The following is a 16,011-nucleotide window of genomic DNA, read 5'->3' as shown; positions in this document are numbered from 1 at the left end:
ATGGTGACTGCAGCCATGAAATTAAAAGATGCTTACTCCTTGGAAGAAAAGTTATGACCAACCTAGATAGCATATTCAAAAGCAGAGACATTACTTTGCCAACAAAGGTCTGTCTAGTCAAGGCTTTGGTTTTTCCTGTGGTCATGTGTGGATGTGAGAGTTGGACTGTGAAGAAAGTTGAGCGCCGAAGAATTGATGCTTTTGAACTGTGGTGTTGGAGAAGACTCTTGAGAGTCCCTTGGACTGCAAGGAGATCCAACCAGTCCATTCTGAAGGAGATCAGTCCTGGGATTTCTTTGGAAGGAATGATGCTAAAGCTGAAACTCCAGTACTTTGGCCACCTCATGCGAAGAGTTGACTCATTGGAAAAGACTCTGATGCTGGGAGGGATTGAGGGCAGGAGGAGAAGGGGACGACAGAGGATGAGATGGCTGGATGGCATCACTGACTCGATGGACGTGAGTCTGAGTGAACTCCGGGAGTTGGTGATGGACAGGGAGGCCTGGCGTGCTGCGATTTGTGGGGTTGCAAAGAGTTGGACATGACTGAGCGACTGAACTGAACTGAATAGAAGCAATAAAAAATCAAATGAGGCAAATAAAACAAAACAAACTAAACACTATAAAACCTCTGGTCCAGTTGAGAAAAAAGGGCTACAATGAATATAGCATTCAGTCTGTGGAGTTTGTTATTATTTTCCAATTAATTATCCTCTGCTTTTGTTTTATGATATCTCTCCCATTTTTCTTCAGATTATTTTGTTGTTGTGTATAACCACTAAGTCAAAGGAGACTAAACGTTATCATAGGATGTTATGTAAGCTATGGTGTTACATTTAAAATAATTACAAAATGGATTTTTTTACTAACATAAAATATCAATGTTGATGTTAAGGTAATATACCTGATTAGACCAATAACCATGGGAGAAAAGAAAAGAAAAACCACTGAGAAGAGATAAAATAATGAGACAGATTTATTTGCAGATGATATTGCTTCTTGCCTAGAGGACCCAGGAGAATCGTTGGGTAGTGCTAGCATAATTATGGAGGGGTCAATGACTTTACAAGATGAATACACTCCAAATACCAGTCTTTTAATATACCAGCAAAGACTGGTTAGAAAATATAACAGCAGCGGGGGAAGGGGAAGACTCACTTATAGTAGCAACAGCAAATATTTCCTTGAAATTTCTAGGTATAAAGTTAAAAAAAATGTATATTGCCAAAATGAAAATGATACCACCTTTCCAGAGGGTTTTTTTTTCTTTCAGAAAATAATAAATAGACATACCATATTCTTGATGGGAAATAGAGTTACTATTATGAAGATGTAAGTTCTCTTCCAATTAATCTATAAGTTTATTAGAATTCTGATGAAAATTCTGATGCAATATTTCTAAAAGTTATTTGGAGGGAAAATTAAGTAAGAATAGGCAATAAAAATTCAAAACCAAGAATGATAACAGGAATTTACAGTACCATATGTTTAAAGTTATCATAGTGTTAAGCATTATTGTAATGTTATACTAATTAAAGATTTTTGATACTGATAGAATAAACAGACATAGTGGAAATATATAAAAAGTCTAGAAACATACCTTTAACTTTATAAAAATATATGTAAATCTGGCACTTTGAAAATTCCATTAGGGAAACTGATTAAATTTGCAAGAATGTTGGTTAAATAGTCCTTATTTCAAATAATAAATCGAAATAAATTCCAGAGGTATTAAAAGAAACAATGAAACTAAAAAAGAAGTAAAAGAAAACACAGAGAAATATTTATTTAGTCATCAGAAAGGTGAAGGAGAAACTTATAAAAGATGGATTGATCTTTGATCACTGATAGATTTAGACGGTAAATTTAGATTTTCTGACATTAAAACATGCCCTGAAGAAAAGTAAATGGCAAATGACAAACTGTAAGGGAAGGTTTTTATATCATATGCTATAGACAAGAGGTTTATATGGCATGTGATATATATAGCTTATAATAATATGGAACTTTACTAAATACTGAAAAAACAAATGCTAATAGAAAAATCAATAATAACTTACAAGTATATTCACAAATAAAAACCATATGGGCCAACAGTTACCTTATAAAAGGTTAACCTAACTAGTGATTTAAAAAGGGCAAACTAAAAAATGAGATACCAATTTTACTTTTCAAAATGATGTTTTCATTTTCTTAATTACCTAGTTTTTGTGAGAATAAAACATGCCTTATACTTTGGGGAACAAAGTGGCAATAACTTTAGAGAGCGATATTTAACAATCTTTATAAAGAGCCTTAAAGATCACACATTTCCTTTAACTTAGCAATTCTAACTCCAGATATTCTAAGGTAACAGAGATGTATACAAAAATATATGTATACTATATTGAATTACTATTCATGAGAGTGAAAAATAAGAAACAATCTAAATGTTGATTGAGAATTCATTACATAACTTCATTACATAACTTTTAAATAACTATGATAGACTATTATACAGGATTTAAAAATCCTATTATAGAGGAAAATAAAGAGGAATGCTCACAGTGAACATTTTAATAAAAGTATGTGTATTGTTATGTTCAATAAAAAATGTAAAAGATTAAGTAGATATAAAGACTGGAAGGAGATACACTCTGTCTTCTCAGTGGTTCTTTCTGGGTGGTTTTTATTTTAATCCTTTATGCAATTATCTTGCCTCTATAAGTTTTCCACAATGAAAATGCAACGTGTTTATAATTAGAAAAACATATTCGGTCTCAATGTCAACCCACAGGGGAACGCTACACCACTTGGGGTGGGGTGTAGACACAGCCTGGGGTGAAGTTTACCCTCTGAAGCGCCTTTCTTTTTTTAAATTTTAATTGGAGGCTAATTACAATATTACAATATTGTGGTGGTTTTTGCCATACATTCACATGAATCAGCCATGGGTGTATGTGTGTTCCCCATCCTGAACCCCCCTCCCACCTCCCTCCTCATCCCATCCCTCAGGGTCATCCCAGTGCACCAGCCCTGAGCGCCCTGTCTCATGCATTGAACCTGGACTGGTGATCTATTTCATATATGGTAATATGCATGTTTCAATGCTATTCTCTCAAATCATCCCACCCTCGCCTTCTCCCACAGAGTCCAAAAGTCTGTTCTTTACATCTGTGTCTCTTTTGCCGTCTCGTCATGTTACCATCTTTCTAAATTCCATATATATGCATTAATACTGGAGAGGGCAATGGCACCTGACTTCAGTAATTTTGCCTGGAAAATCCCATGGATAGAGGAGCCTGGTAGGCTGCGGTGCATAGAGTCGCTAAGAGTCGGACACGAGTGAGCAATTTCACTTTCACTTTTCACTTTCATGCATCGGAGAAGGAAACGGCAACCCACTCCAGTGTTCTTGCCTGGAGAATCCCTGGGACGGCAGAGCCTGGTGGGCTGCCGTCTATGGGGTCGCACAGAGTTGGACACGACTGAAGCGACTTAGCAGCAGTAGCAGCAGCAGCATGCGTTAATATACTGTATTGGTGTTTTTCTTTCTGACTTACTTCGCTCTGTATAATAGGCTCCAGTTTCATCCACCTCGTTAGAACTGATTCAAATGCATTCTTTTTAATAGCTAAGTAACTGAAGCTCTTTGCTACGTGGGGATATTAGCAGCCGATAGACACAAAGGGGTGGTTCCCCTGTGGCCACGCCCCCTTCCCCTCCATGTCCCCGCCCCACCCTCACTGTCGGCCCAGCCCCGGTTACCTGTGTGGGAGCCCGAGAGGGAGCTGAGGAGCCTAGAGTGCTGGTTGTGGCCGTCGTGCACCTCCACTACGTCGTTGAGGGCCGTGTGGAAGAAGGCAAACTGTCCAAACACCACTGTGGAGCAGAGAGAGACGTGGTGTGGAGATCTCAGGGGGAAGACGGGGCGCCGTGCTCAGGGGTGGGGGAAGCCCCGGTGGGCTGGGGGCCCCGGACCAGGGGCAGGGCCGCCTCAGTGGAGCTTGTTGGTTCATGGGGGCTAACTGCTTGCTGAGCCTCTCCACTGGCTGATTGGACACGGGGCACAGGGACACGGGGAGGTGGGAAAGGCCCAACCAGAACTCTCCCACAGGGGTCGAGATGACATGGTGGGCTGCACCCAGCAGCCAGGCTAAACCCTATTCCTTCTCAGGTTGCAGCAGCAGCAGCTACTCTAGGACACGGAAGAGCTCTCCGTAACATCCCCGTATTCCATGTTGATCTCGGGACCCCATATTTTCCTTCATTTCTCCTGCAAAGATCTAGCCTTTGAGGGCATCCCCTGGCTACAAGATCCCCCACAGTTAATAGGAAAGCGTAGCAGCCCTCTCTGAGAAAGGAGCAACTGTCATTGGTTAGGCAAACCTCTCTACCTCATTTCCCTCTGGCAGATCCAAGGGAAGAGGCAAAGTGACTTTTCTGAAGCTCCTACTGTGTGCCGGGTACCATGCTTGCAATGCATATGATCTTCTTGAATCCTGACTCTTCCAGATACCCGATTTTAAGCAAAGAAACTGAAGCTCATAGGTTAAGCGAGTTCCACAAGGCCAGCTAGCTCATGGGAGGGAGCTGAAAAGCTGGTGGACCGTGGCCTGAGGAGCCTCTTTTCAGGTAAGGCCTAAGGACTCTGCCATTTGATGGCTAATACAGGCTCTTTCCTCAACTGTCGAATCTCTGCCAGTCACTGCTGGAGGGGCTGGGGTTGCTGACACTGTGGGGCCATGGGGGGCACAGCTCCATTTTAGACCCTGGTAAATTCTGCTGGCACTTATCTCCCAGTTGGCCAGGTGCATCTGAGAGCAAGTACCAGGGTGGGTCTTTCTCTATTTTGGTTCAAGCCTTGAGCATGTAGGAAGTCAGGTGTGCGTGCACATGTGTGTTTGTGTGTGTTGCATGTTGGAGCGGGGAGGGACTTGGGCCATGGAATTGACTTCCTGGGGGAAAGAAAGGCATTTGCAATGATGAGTATAGCGGTGAGTGGTGTTAGAGACTCTGAGCTCTCAACTCACGGGCAGAGGAGCAAGAGGGAAAGCCTGTTTCAGCATCTTGAAAATGGACACTGAGCAAGGGATGATGGCAGAAGTATTTCCATGCTCTCTCCTATGGAGGTGAACCGGATGGGCAAGGTTCACACACTGCATTCTAGTGGGAAGAGGCAGTCAAAAATGAAAATAACAACTCTTAAGCAAATAGATAAACAAGATAATTTCAGATAGCATTGAATTTTAGAGGAAATTGGGAAAAAAATGACAGAGCAAGGCAAGCCACTTTAGATAGGGGATCAAAGAAGGACTCAGGCTTGGGACAAATATTTCAGACCCGAGATAAAAATCTGCACTTCATCCCTGGGCTTAGCATCACTAACAAAGAGAAGATGCTCAGGACAGGTCATGACCCTGCCTAGAACCAGCTCTTCAGGTACAGGTTTCAGCTCAGGGAGACTGCTCAGCCTGGGGCTGGGTGCCTACAAGGGCATGAGCTCTTTATTTCTGGAGAAATTAAGTATACTCTGCATGCCCACCTGTTAAGGACTAGGCACTGGGTGGCAGGTGGGATTGGAGAACCTTCCAGTACTTTCCTAGCTCTGATTCCACAAGTCACAAGCTCCTGCCACACTAGTGTGTTGGGGAGTGGGTGTGCACACACACAAATGTGCAGGTGCTGGCATGGAGCTGGTGGTGCCAGATGGTGGGAGCTGTGAGTAGATGAGGCTGGGAGTTTACAGAGGGCAGAAAACACATCTGTCTCAGCTCTGCAGCTCTGGTTCCCAGCAGAGTGTGAGGTCCCTAGGAGGTGTTAAATTAGTGTTTAGTGAATGATCAGCCTTGCCCCATGCTTACTCCATCCTGTCTCTTGGGAGTAAGCAGCCAGTTCTTTGCGGGCTGCCCCCTCTCTCTTGTAGATGGTCAGGACATACAGATGCCCTTTACCCTACCAATGCCAACCGTGTTTAGAAACAGTTGTTCCTCTTCCGACAAGCAGATTCAGGGAGAAAGCAGTCCAGCTGGTCACTGATTGCCCAGGTACAACCAGCTTGTGCCCCTCAAGAACTTCCTGAATCCTCCAGGGCTGTTGGACTCCTAACTAGCCCACTGCCAACCAGGTGACAAGCCTGGCTTCTTTCTGCCTGGGTCTCTTGGAATCTGGAGGCTCCTCTACCTTCCCAGGGCACTGACCCACTCCTCCATTTTTGTTCTTGCTCATCCTACCAATGATAACGTGGCACCCAGTGTCCTCCCCTGTACTTTCAAGCCCGGCTCCGTCCCACCCCTTCACTTCTCCCTGCCCTGCTGCCTCTCTCCTGGGCTTCCAGGCAGCCCGGGGCTGCAGCGCCTCCATTCATGCCCGGGCTGTGCTAGGGAGGCCTGGGTGGACCCCCCTTCTCTCTGTCTTGGCTGGCTCCTCTCTAATCACCCCACCCCTTGGTTCCAGTGGGTCTCACTACCCGCTTCAGACTGCTCCGTTCATTTCCCAATAGGAGCCATACAGTTGAGAGTGGGATTGGGATGCAATTGGGAAGCGCTTGAGGATTGGAAGCAGTTGGAAAACATAAACCAACACACAAAACAAATCCATACCATAGTCCTTGGGCACGGTGACAAAATACAGGCAGATCTGTCCACTGGTGTAGTTCTGAGGGTAGTTGGGGGACAGGACCACTCCATCTGAACCCACATACTGTCCCCCACAGGGGGCTGAAAGAGAAATCAGGTAGAGGCCAGGTGACCTTGGGGGCCTCTCACCAGCTGTCCGCCTCTGTTCTGCTCACTCCCAGCCTAAGCTTCTGGCCTGGTGGGGACGCTCTGTGGAGGAGCCACTAATGTGGAGGAGGGAGTTCTGGGAACATTTCCCGGTCCTACCCAAGCACATCCATCTCTGGCCTGGCACATGGCCTGAAACCCACCCTGATGCTATCAAGGGCCCTCCTGTGTGCCTGCCAGTCCTTGCCCTCTAACCAGTGATGCTGGCAATGGCCCCTGGAGGCCCAGCCTTGGGGAGCTCTTCAGGAACCTCTGCTGGTACCAGTGGGACCTGGACATGGTCTGCTGCCTCTCGGTTGACGTCTGGGTCTGGGCAGTCAGTGTCTGCATGGCTAAGGAGTGGAGGCTTCCCCGAAATAGCCAACTGGGGACAGACAGCTCACGTGACCCAGCCATGGTGCCCACTCCCACAAGGGGTGGACCGCAGAGCCAGCCCTTCTCACCTGGGTGAGGGGCCTTCTTATCATTTCAATTTAAGTGGTTGCCATGCCCCCAACGTTCTGGCACTCCATCCGCTCCCTCTCATCAGGGTCCCATGGCTAACCCAGATGCCCATGGAATTAGCCCACCCCAGTGGCCTTAGTTCTAACCATATGAACTCGCAGGGGTTTTCCCTAGGACAGGGAACCATCTCAGGGTCATTTTTAAACTCCCCTTCCCTGGTGTCTCAGACAGTAAAGAATCTGCCTGCAATGCAGAAGAGCCGGGTTCAATCCCTGGGTTGGGAAGATCCCCTGGAGAAGGAAATGGCAATCTACTCCATTATTCTTGCCTGGGAAATCCTATGGATAGAGGAGACTGGCAGGCTACAGTCCATGGGGTTGCAAAGACTTGGACACGAGTGAGCGACTAAGCACAGCACAAGGACACTGTGTGATCTGAGAGGGATGCCACGTCGACAGGGACTGGTACACCTGGTGAATTGCCAGCCTTTCTCATTCACAGTGAGCCCAGGGAGCCCTCCTGCGAGGACCATGTCCCGCCTGCCCCTTCCCCTAGCCCCCGGCCCCTTCCGCCTCTCTGTGCGTCCTCGCTGCCTCTGCCCCAGCCCCACGTTCCTCCACCTGTGCACACTGGCCGGGGGTGGTTCCACACTGGCTTCCCATCAGGCCCCAGAATGCAGCTCAGGGTTGAGGAGCCCTCCACCTCGTAGCCCCCATGGCAGTAGTAGGTGATGGAGGAGCCCAGCTTCAGGTCGGACCCCACTCGCGTGCCGTTCTTGATGGAACCGGGATCGAAACAGGACTCTCGTGGGTTTTCTGGAAAAAAGAAAAATAAACACATATACGCAGAGAGCTGGCTCATCAGTGGCCTAATTCCAGGGCACAGCACCTGTGGGGAGACCCTGACACTGATTAGCTATGGAGGATATGGGGATTGGGGACTGACAGGTCTATTCAGATCTGGAAACCTCTCTAAATTTGGTTAAAAACTGGGACTGGAGAGTGAAATAATGCCATTTGCAGCAACATGTATAGACCTAGAGATGATCATACTAAGAAAAGTAATTCATACAAAGATAAAGACCACACATATCACTAAGGTGTCAAATCTAAAAAGTGATGCAAATACACTTATTTACAAAACAGACCCATAGACTATGAAAACAAATTTATGGTTACCAAAGGGGAGGAGTTGTGGGGGAGGGATAAATGAGGAGTTTGGGATAACAGATACCACTGCAACTAAAACAAGGGAATGGCAGCCCACTCCAGTGTTCTTGTCTGGAGAATCTCCATGGACACAGGAGCCTGGCGGGCTGCAGTCCATGGGGTCGTAGAGTTGGAAATGATGAACGACTAAGCACACTGCAGAGCACAGGGGACTCTACTCGATATTCTGTAACAACCTACAGGGGAAAAGAATCTGAGAAGAATGGGTGTATGTATATGCGTATCTATCAGTTTGCTGTTCATCTGAAACCAAGACATACTGTAAAATCAACAATGTGTGCATGCTTAGTTGCTTCAGTCATGGATGATTCTTTGCAACCCTATGGATTGTAGCCCACCAGTCTCCTCCGTCCATGGGATTCTCCAGGCAAGAATACTGCAGTGGGTTGCCGTGCTCACCTCCAGGAGATCTTCCTGACCCAGGGATCAAACCCACGTCTCTTATGTCTCCTGCATTGGCAGGTGGGTTCTTTACCATTAGCAGCACCTGGGAAACCCATAATCAACTATATTCCAGTATAAAATAAAAATTAAATTAAAAATTAAAAAAAAGAAAGTAGGGCTAGACGTCCTTTTGAAGAGTGAAATCTCCCTTCTTCTCTCCACTTTCTTGCCCTGACCCTCCAAGGAGGGAGTTCCTGCTGCACTTTTGAGGCCCTCTCACCCCTGACTCACTGCTCTCAGGGGAGGCACACGCTGCTCTGACTGATGAGAACTGACACGCCGTGGTTTATATCTCAGTCGTGACCAGGTCACGATGGTGAAGGTCAGTACTTGGGCACAGTCCATCCCTTTGCTCAGCTTTGAGCCTTCACCCTCAGCATGGAGCCTCCTGGTTTCTAGAAGCTTGCATTTGTGCCCTGATGATGGGATGGCCCTGTTCATTGTCTCTGCCTAGAGCTTAGGGTGGAGCAGTTCCAGACACACTGCTAAGTTTAAACTCAAGTGGGATCCAGAAAATGGTCCCTTGCCTAACAGAGGACCCCTCATGTGCCCTGTGTTGTATCATCTTGACCCCCACATCAAATCTGTCCTTCCCCAAAGCTTAGCGTCTCTGGCCAGAATGCAACTGATACTGGGTGACCCATTTGTGAATTGTAGAGATACAGGGAAACATCACCAAGTCTTATACTTCATCTTTTCTTTTATAAATTCACAGTGGGTCAAATATTATTTGAAGTTCAGAAAACTTAAGTAACTTGGAACCAAGTTCACATAGCTCATATGAGGCGGAAAAAGCTGTGGCACCCAAAATTCATTCCTCCCACCTGATCCTTTTAAGTAACGGAACCCAGGGTTTATCCAGAATATCAAGGCACCAGCTAAGATCTATACCTTCCAGCCTCCCAGGCAGCTAGATCTGGTCAAAGAGTAGTAAACACAGTCAGGACAGATCACTGCCTTCCGAATCACTCAGAGTAAAAGCCCCAGTCCTTACAAGTCTCCAGGGTCCTGCACATCCTGCCCCAATCGGCCCTCTGTGACCCTGATCCCTACTGTCCCTTTGCTAACTTTGGTCCGATCACATTGGTCTCTGTGTGCATTCTCCCATCCTCATGGCTCCCTTGTCACTTCTTGCAGGACTTAGCTCAATATCGCCTTCTCAGTGACACTTCTCTGACCAACTCTTCTTTTTAATTTAAAAAAGTTTAAAAATTTTGTGGCTGCGCCACATGACATAAAGGTTTGAACCCACATCCCTTGCACTGGAAGCACAGAGTCTTAACCACTGGACTGCCAAGGAAGTCCCCTGGCCAGCTCTTTAAAATTGTGATATTCCTCTCCCCAGCACTCCCCATCACCCTTCGCTGCTTTATTCTCTGCACTTCTCTGCTTTATTCTCAATACTATCTCATACACCATATAGTTACCTAATTTCTTTCTATCTCCCTCCACTAGAATGTAGGTTCCAGGAAGGCAGTTTTCCAGTTTTGTTCACTGCTGTAGTCCAGTGCCTGGCATATGATAGGCACTCAATAAATATTTCTTAAGTGGAGAAAACTCTTGAGAGTCCCTTGGACAGAAAGGAGATCAAATCAGTCAATCCTAAAGGAAATCAACCATGAATATTCATTGCAAGGACTGATGCTAAGCTGAAGCTCCAATACTTTGGCTACCTGATGTGAACAGCTGACTTTTTGGGAAAGACCCTGATGCTGGGAAAGACTGAGGGCAGGAGGAGAAGGGAGTGACAGAGGATGAGATGGTTGGATGGCATCACTGACTCAATAGACATGAGTTTGAGCATCTCTGGGAGATAATGAAGGACAGGGAAGCCTGGTGTGCTGCAGTCCATGGGGTCGCAAAGAGTTGGACATGACTTAGCAACTGAACAACAAAGTGGATACATGTGGGACTTCTGGAAAGACTGCTGAAGGGAAGGCGACTCAGCTGAGAGAATATTCATTGACTCTTCCTTTTCTTCCATTCCTCCTTCCCACAGTTTGGAACTCAGATGTGGTGGATGGACCTCCAGTCGCCACCTTGGATCCTGAGATAACCTGGAGGACGGGAGCCATGTGGCCATGATACAGCAGAAAGACACAAGGAACCTAGATGGAGACACTTCGACAGCTTTGGGTGAAAATCTTCAGATTTCTTTCACAGAAGAATAGACTTCTAAACAACTGCGCTTCTGGGTAACTGCCACACTGGCATCCCCAGCTGGATATGACTGCCCAGAACATTACTCTATGTCAGAGAGTCCTTTCCTCCTTTCTGTGTGTGGCAAATTCCTACACTTTTCAATGTCATGCTCTCCTGAGAAAATGTCCTGAATGTTGCCTTCTTTCTGGCAGAATTTCATTTTTCTTTTCTTGATTATCTTCGTAGGTCGGGTAAGTGCATTTCTTTCCAGTGGATTCTGAACTCCTAAAGGACAGGGATCTATCATCTATTCTTCTCATAACCCTGGCAACTAGCACAGAACTTGGCACTAGGGCTGACTCTATTTGGCACGTGATAGGGCTTAATAAATGGATGCTGAGTTGATTGGCTGAACACCTCTAGACTTAGAAAATCAACATCAATGAGCCAACTACAGACTCTGTTCTATCACTGCTCACATGTCAGAGCAAGAAGAACTCATCATTCCAAGCACTGTCACATTAATAATAATGACAAGGCTAATGATAATGATGATAGCTTCTTACACAGGAATATCGTTTTGTAATTTTCAAAGCACTTTCCAATCTGTTATCCTGCTTGTACCTCACAATATCCTGTGCAGTAAGGAGGGTCAGGTATGCTTCTGTTCCGGTTATAGATGAGGAATGTGGTGATCAGAGAGGCTAAATGAGTTTTCCAAGCCATTCAACTATTAAGAGGTAGAGCTAATACCAAACTCAGGTCTTCAGGCTGCCAAACCAGAGCTCAGCTGTGAATGATAAAACTAAATGACTAAAACATCATGATGATAATAACAAATAAGCCCCAAGCCCTCCAAAATGAGAAAATTAAAAGAACCAGATTCTTTTTGTCCTAATAGATAAGGCCTGTTTCCAAATGCAGCAACAGCAAAATATTGAAAAATGACAACCCAAACAGTAAGGAATTGGTTTAACAAAGTTGGATTAGAGCCATCCACTGAAATGTAAGCAACCTTTGGAAAGAATAGCAATCACTTCTTGGCCTTTTGGCTAAGATCAAGTAGAAAGAATAGCAAAAGTCTTTGAATACTGATATGGAAGGGCGCCCAAGATCTATTGTTGGGCAAAACCCAAAACAAAGCTCAAAAAAGAAAACCCAATCCATATTACAGATTATATACAGTGTGATCCCCATTCATATAGACAGGGATCTGCAAACTGCAGTTCACTGACTCGCTACTGCCTGTTTTTGTAAATAAAGTTTTATTGGAACACAGCCACGCCCATTTGTTTACATATTGTCTATGACTGTTTTAGCATTATAACAGCAGAACTGATAGTAGCAGAGACCATCTGGCATGCTAAACCTAAAATATTTACTCTCTGGTCCTTTACAGAAAAGTTTGCTGACCTCTGGTATAGAATTTATATTACTTTCTCTCTATATATATGTATATGTATAAAATATCTGGAATGAGATAACAAGCCATTTATACTGGTACTTTAGGGAATGGTAGTATTGGGAGATGTTAAGTTTTTAGAGCATATCTTAAATGCTTCTGTATTAGTTGAATTTTTCTAATAAACATGTGTTACTTTTCTTATATATTTATTTTTGTAGAGCATCTTACTTTTATTGTTTTAATTCATTATCCTTTCCACCATAAAACTATACATCAATGTGTTCTTCTGTTAGTCATAAAATGGCATTAAGGGCACATAATCCAGATAGAATCTCTGAAAAACAAAATTATTCTAATTTTAATGATTATTCCAAATAAGATTCTAAAAGAGAGCATACATTATTTTATTTTCCAGGAATATGACATTGCTGGATCAAAAAGTTAGAAGGAGAACATATTGTACACATGATGCCTCTCCTTTCTGACTTGGAAAAGGTATAGAAATATTCAATGTATTAAAGACATCAATATTAGTTAATGATGATATGATAGTAGATTATCAGTGAGCTCTGATTCCAAAATCAGTAATTTCTGTCTTCTCTTTTAAATATTTTATTTGTCTTGCTATCCAGTGTTATAATAGTTATAAGGAATACTGTATTCATTATTTGAAAAATGTTTACACTTAGAAAAATCTGAAGAAAAACATGTGTTAAGTTGAAAGTAAGCATGAATGAAGAGATCTTGAATTTAGAAAGACTAGGGCAGAGCTGAGTGGGGGGAGCAGATACGGAAATCTGGTAGGAAAATTCAGGCTTAAAGTGTTACTTTTAAGGGCTTGAAAGAGAAAATAGGTACTTTTTAGTAAATTTTGGAAAAGTTGACTCATCCTGGCATTTCCTGAGTTATTTCAGGTTCTCTAACACTTGCTTTGAACTCTTCTTCCCTCTGTCTGAAACCCTCTCCACCCCTGCTCTTACACAGGGGGCTTCTCAACCTTTAGGTCTCTTCTCGGTGAGGCCCTCACCATTCTGAAGCGGGCTCCCCATTTCTCTTTCTTATGGTAGTTTGTTCTTCCCTCACTTCTTATGCTTCTCGCTTCTTGTTTGTCTCCTTATTTATTGTCTGTTTCCTCAGCTTCACGTTTCCCTCAAGTTGGGACTGTGACCCTTTTGCTCACCGCTGTATCCTCTGCATACAGCACAGCGCATGTCATGAAGTAGGAGTTTAATAAGCATTTGTTGAGTGAATGAATGGTTTCTAGACATGTGCATGGATGTCCTAGCCTGTCCTGGCCCAAGAGGAAACCACCACACCTGCTGGAAGATGAGAATAAAGGTCCCTCCCAACCACCTTACTGGTTTTTCTGGTCTGGAAAAAGACACAAAACCTCCCTGGGACTCGTTTTTCAAAACTGTGTTCAAAAGACAGGATTCTCATTCCCTCTACATCCTTCTAGCAGACGGAGAAACTACCCAGGAGGCTGCATTCAGATAAGAAGTGCACCAGAGCGTGGGGTAATAGAGATACACAGCTGACATGACTGCATTCAGAGTCATCTCTTAGAAGGGCTGCCCAGAGATGACCAAGACAGCACAGCCACCTTCCGGGAGCAACTGAACAGAGACACCTACGATCCCACCCCACCCACCCATCTTCACCTTAGATAGGTGGACCTCCAACGTTCCATTGTAGTAGAAATGCCTGTGAGCTTAGGATGTGAACTCCACGGGGCCTGGACTTTGCTTTGTTCCTTGCTCTGTTCTCAGCCTCTGTAGCAGTGTCTAGTACACAGTAGGTGCTCAAAAAATACTCAGTGAGAAAATGAATCAAAATGCCTGATGGTCCCTTGCCCCTTATGCAAAAGTTTAATCCTATGATACCGCTCAGGGGACCGCTGACTTAAACTTGTCAATCTGGTGGTTCCTTTGGGATTGGGAGTTGGGATACAAATCGGAAAGTGATTCAAAGCCAAGAGGGAGGCAGCCCTGCTCTCCTAGGAGAATGGAGAAGCAAAGAAAACTAACCTACAAAGAAAAGTGAATGTGGCAAATACTCAGAAAGGAGCAGGAAGCAGGCCGAGTGGTTCTGGAGACGGAGGAGGACCATCCTCCCATTCAACCTCCGATTCTCCCACCTTGACTGTAATCCCCTTGGGACATCACGCTTCCTGCCCTTGGGGCTCTTATATTTTAAAAAATGTATTCCATTTTGATGCTAAGTGAGAGAGAGTTTTTGTCATCCATATTGTTAAAATACAGTGCTCTTTGGCTTAAATCAGTTCAGCTGTTAGTTTTCTTTTTATAATAAAGTCTTTCTGTCTCAAGTTGGTTTAAGTGTTTTTGTTTTTCACCTTTTTATAATAAATTACTCCTTTTTCTTCTTAATAGTTTCTTCATAGGAACTAAATCATCCCTCACTAAGATGGGACCAAATTGTTTTTGCTTTTCCCTTAGGAAGTTGGCAGGAAATAAGGAAAGACTCCTGGTCTGTTCACCCTGGATCAAAGAGGGGTTGACTTGGGTCAGAGAGTGGTTTTCACTGCGTTAAGCCCAGCTGAGTTTGGCAACCTCTCTTGAGGTGGATCCTCACACCTCCCAAAGCAGAACCATTGAAACCACAGCTCCATGGAGACCCAGATCCTTAGCATTAGTGGAGCCCTGGATCTCTCTAAAAGACAGGATTCTGCCTTTGGACAGAAGATGGCTTCTAGATAGATGTGGCCAACTATTCTTTTCCTAAAAATCCACACCTGCCTCAATGTGCAAGTCCTCTGTGGGCTACCAACTCAACCTAGGGTGTTCTACGGATTTGCAGAGTGTAGAGTATCTAAATTCTTTGCCAAGGATTGGAGAAGTATACAGGACACACGCATGCACAAATCACAAATATTCATATATTTTAAATATATGTCCCATTCTACCAGGCTAGTTCAATGAACAAAGGTTCTATCTTCCAGACAAAGGCAGAACAAATGAAATATCTATCACACAGGAGGAGAAAGGCAATGGGATGGAAGAGCAAAGATCAAAGTGTGTGCCAACTACTCTCGAGCCCACTGCCAGGGGCTGTGCTGATTGACCAACCCTCACAACAACCTCTTCATGGAGTACCACTGTCCCTCTCTGACAGACAAGGAGGTGATTCTCAGAGAAGTTAAGTAACTTGTTTAAGGCCATAGAGGTGATAAGTGATGGTGATCTCCCTTATATAGATATTGAACGTGAGGGGATATCATCAAGTTCTTGGGATCCAGTAGCAGAGTAGACCCATTCCAGGAACCCAGGGATATGGAGAAGGAGACCATGGAATCTCCCTGGGTTCCACCAAATGGGCTACCTGTGAAGAGGGCTGGAACACAGTAGAGAGGTGATCCAAATTTGGAGGTGTGTAATCTGAGAAGGAAGGAAGGAAGGTCCAGGTCTCACCAGGTACTTCCCACCCCAAGTAGACACACCCACTTGGCACTTGCACCGCGGATCCTCATAAGGTGGCAGAAGGTGCACTGTGGGCTGTGTCTCTCCCCTTGCCCCTCCCCAGTAATTGGCCCCCTTTGGCTGCTTGGCAGGCTCGGGTGGCAGCTT

General features: G+C 44.7%; 1 protein-coding gene across 1 annotated transcript in view; it reads right to left on the bottom strand.

Moving 5' to 3' along the window:
* Positions 1-16,011, bottom strand: part of CSMD2 (CUB and Sushi multiple domains 2) — a 655,591-nt gene that overhangs the window by 123,892 nt on the left and 515,688 nt on the right. The window contains exons 31-33 of the mRNA XM_010841252.1: positions 7,828-8,022; positions 6,581-6,697; positions 3,747-3,860 (exon numbers count right to left, since the gene is read on the bottom strand). Of these exons, the coding sequence (XP_010839554.1) occupies positions 3,747-3,860; positions 6,581-6,697; positions 7,828-8,022 (426 nt within the window). The remainder of the gene's footprint in view (positions 1-3,746; positions 3,861-6,580; positions 6,698-7,827; positions 8,023-16,011) is intronic.

Source organism: Bison bison, unplaced genomic scaffold (assembly GCF_000754665.1).
Source record: "Bison bison bison isolate TAMUID 2011002044 unplaced genomic scaffold, Bison_UMD1.0 scf7180017864158, whole genome shotgun sequence".
NCBI lineage: Eukaryota > Metazoa > Chordata > Mammalia > Artiodactyla > Bovidae > Bison > Bison bison.
Note: the sequence above shows the minus strand (reverse complement) of the source record. Positions and strands in the feature narration are given on the sequence as shown.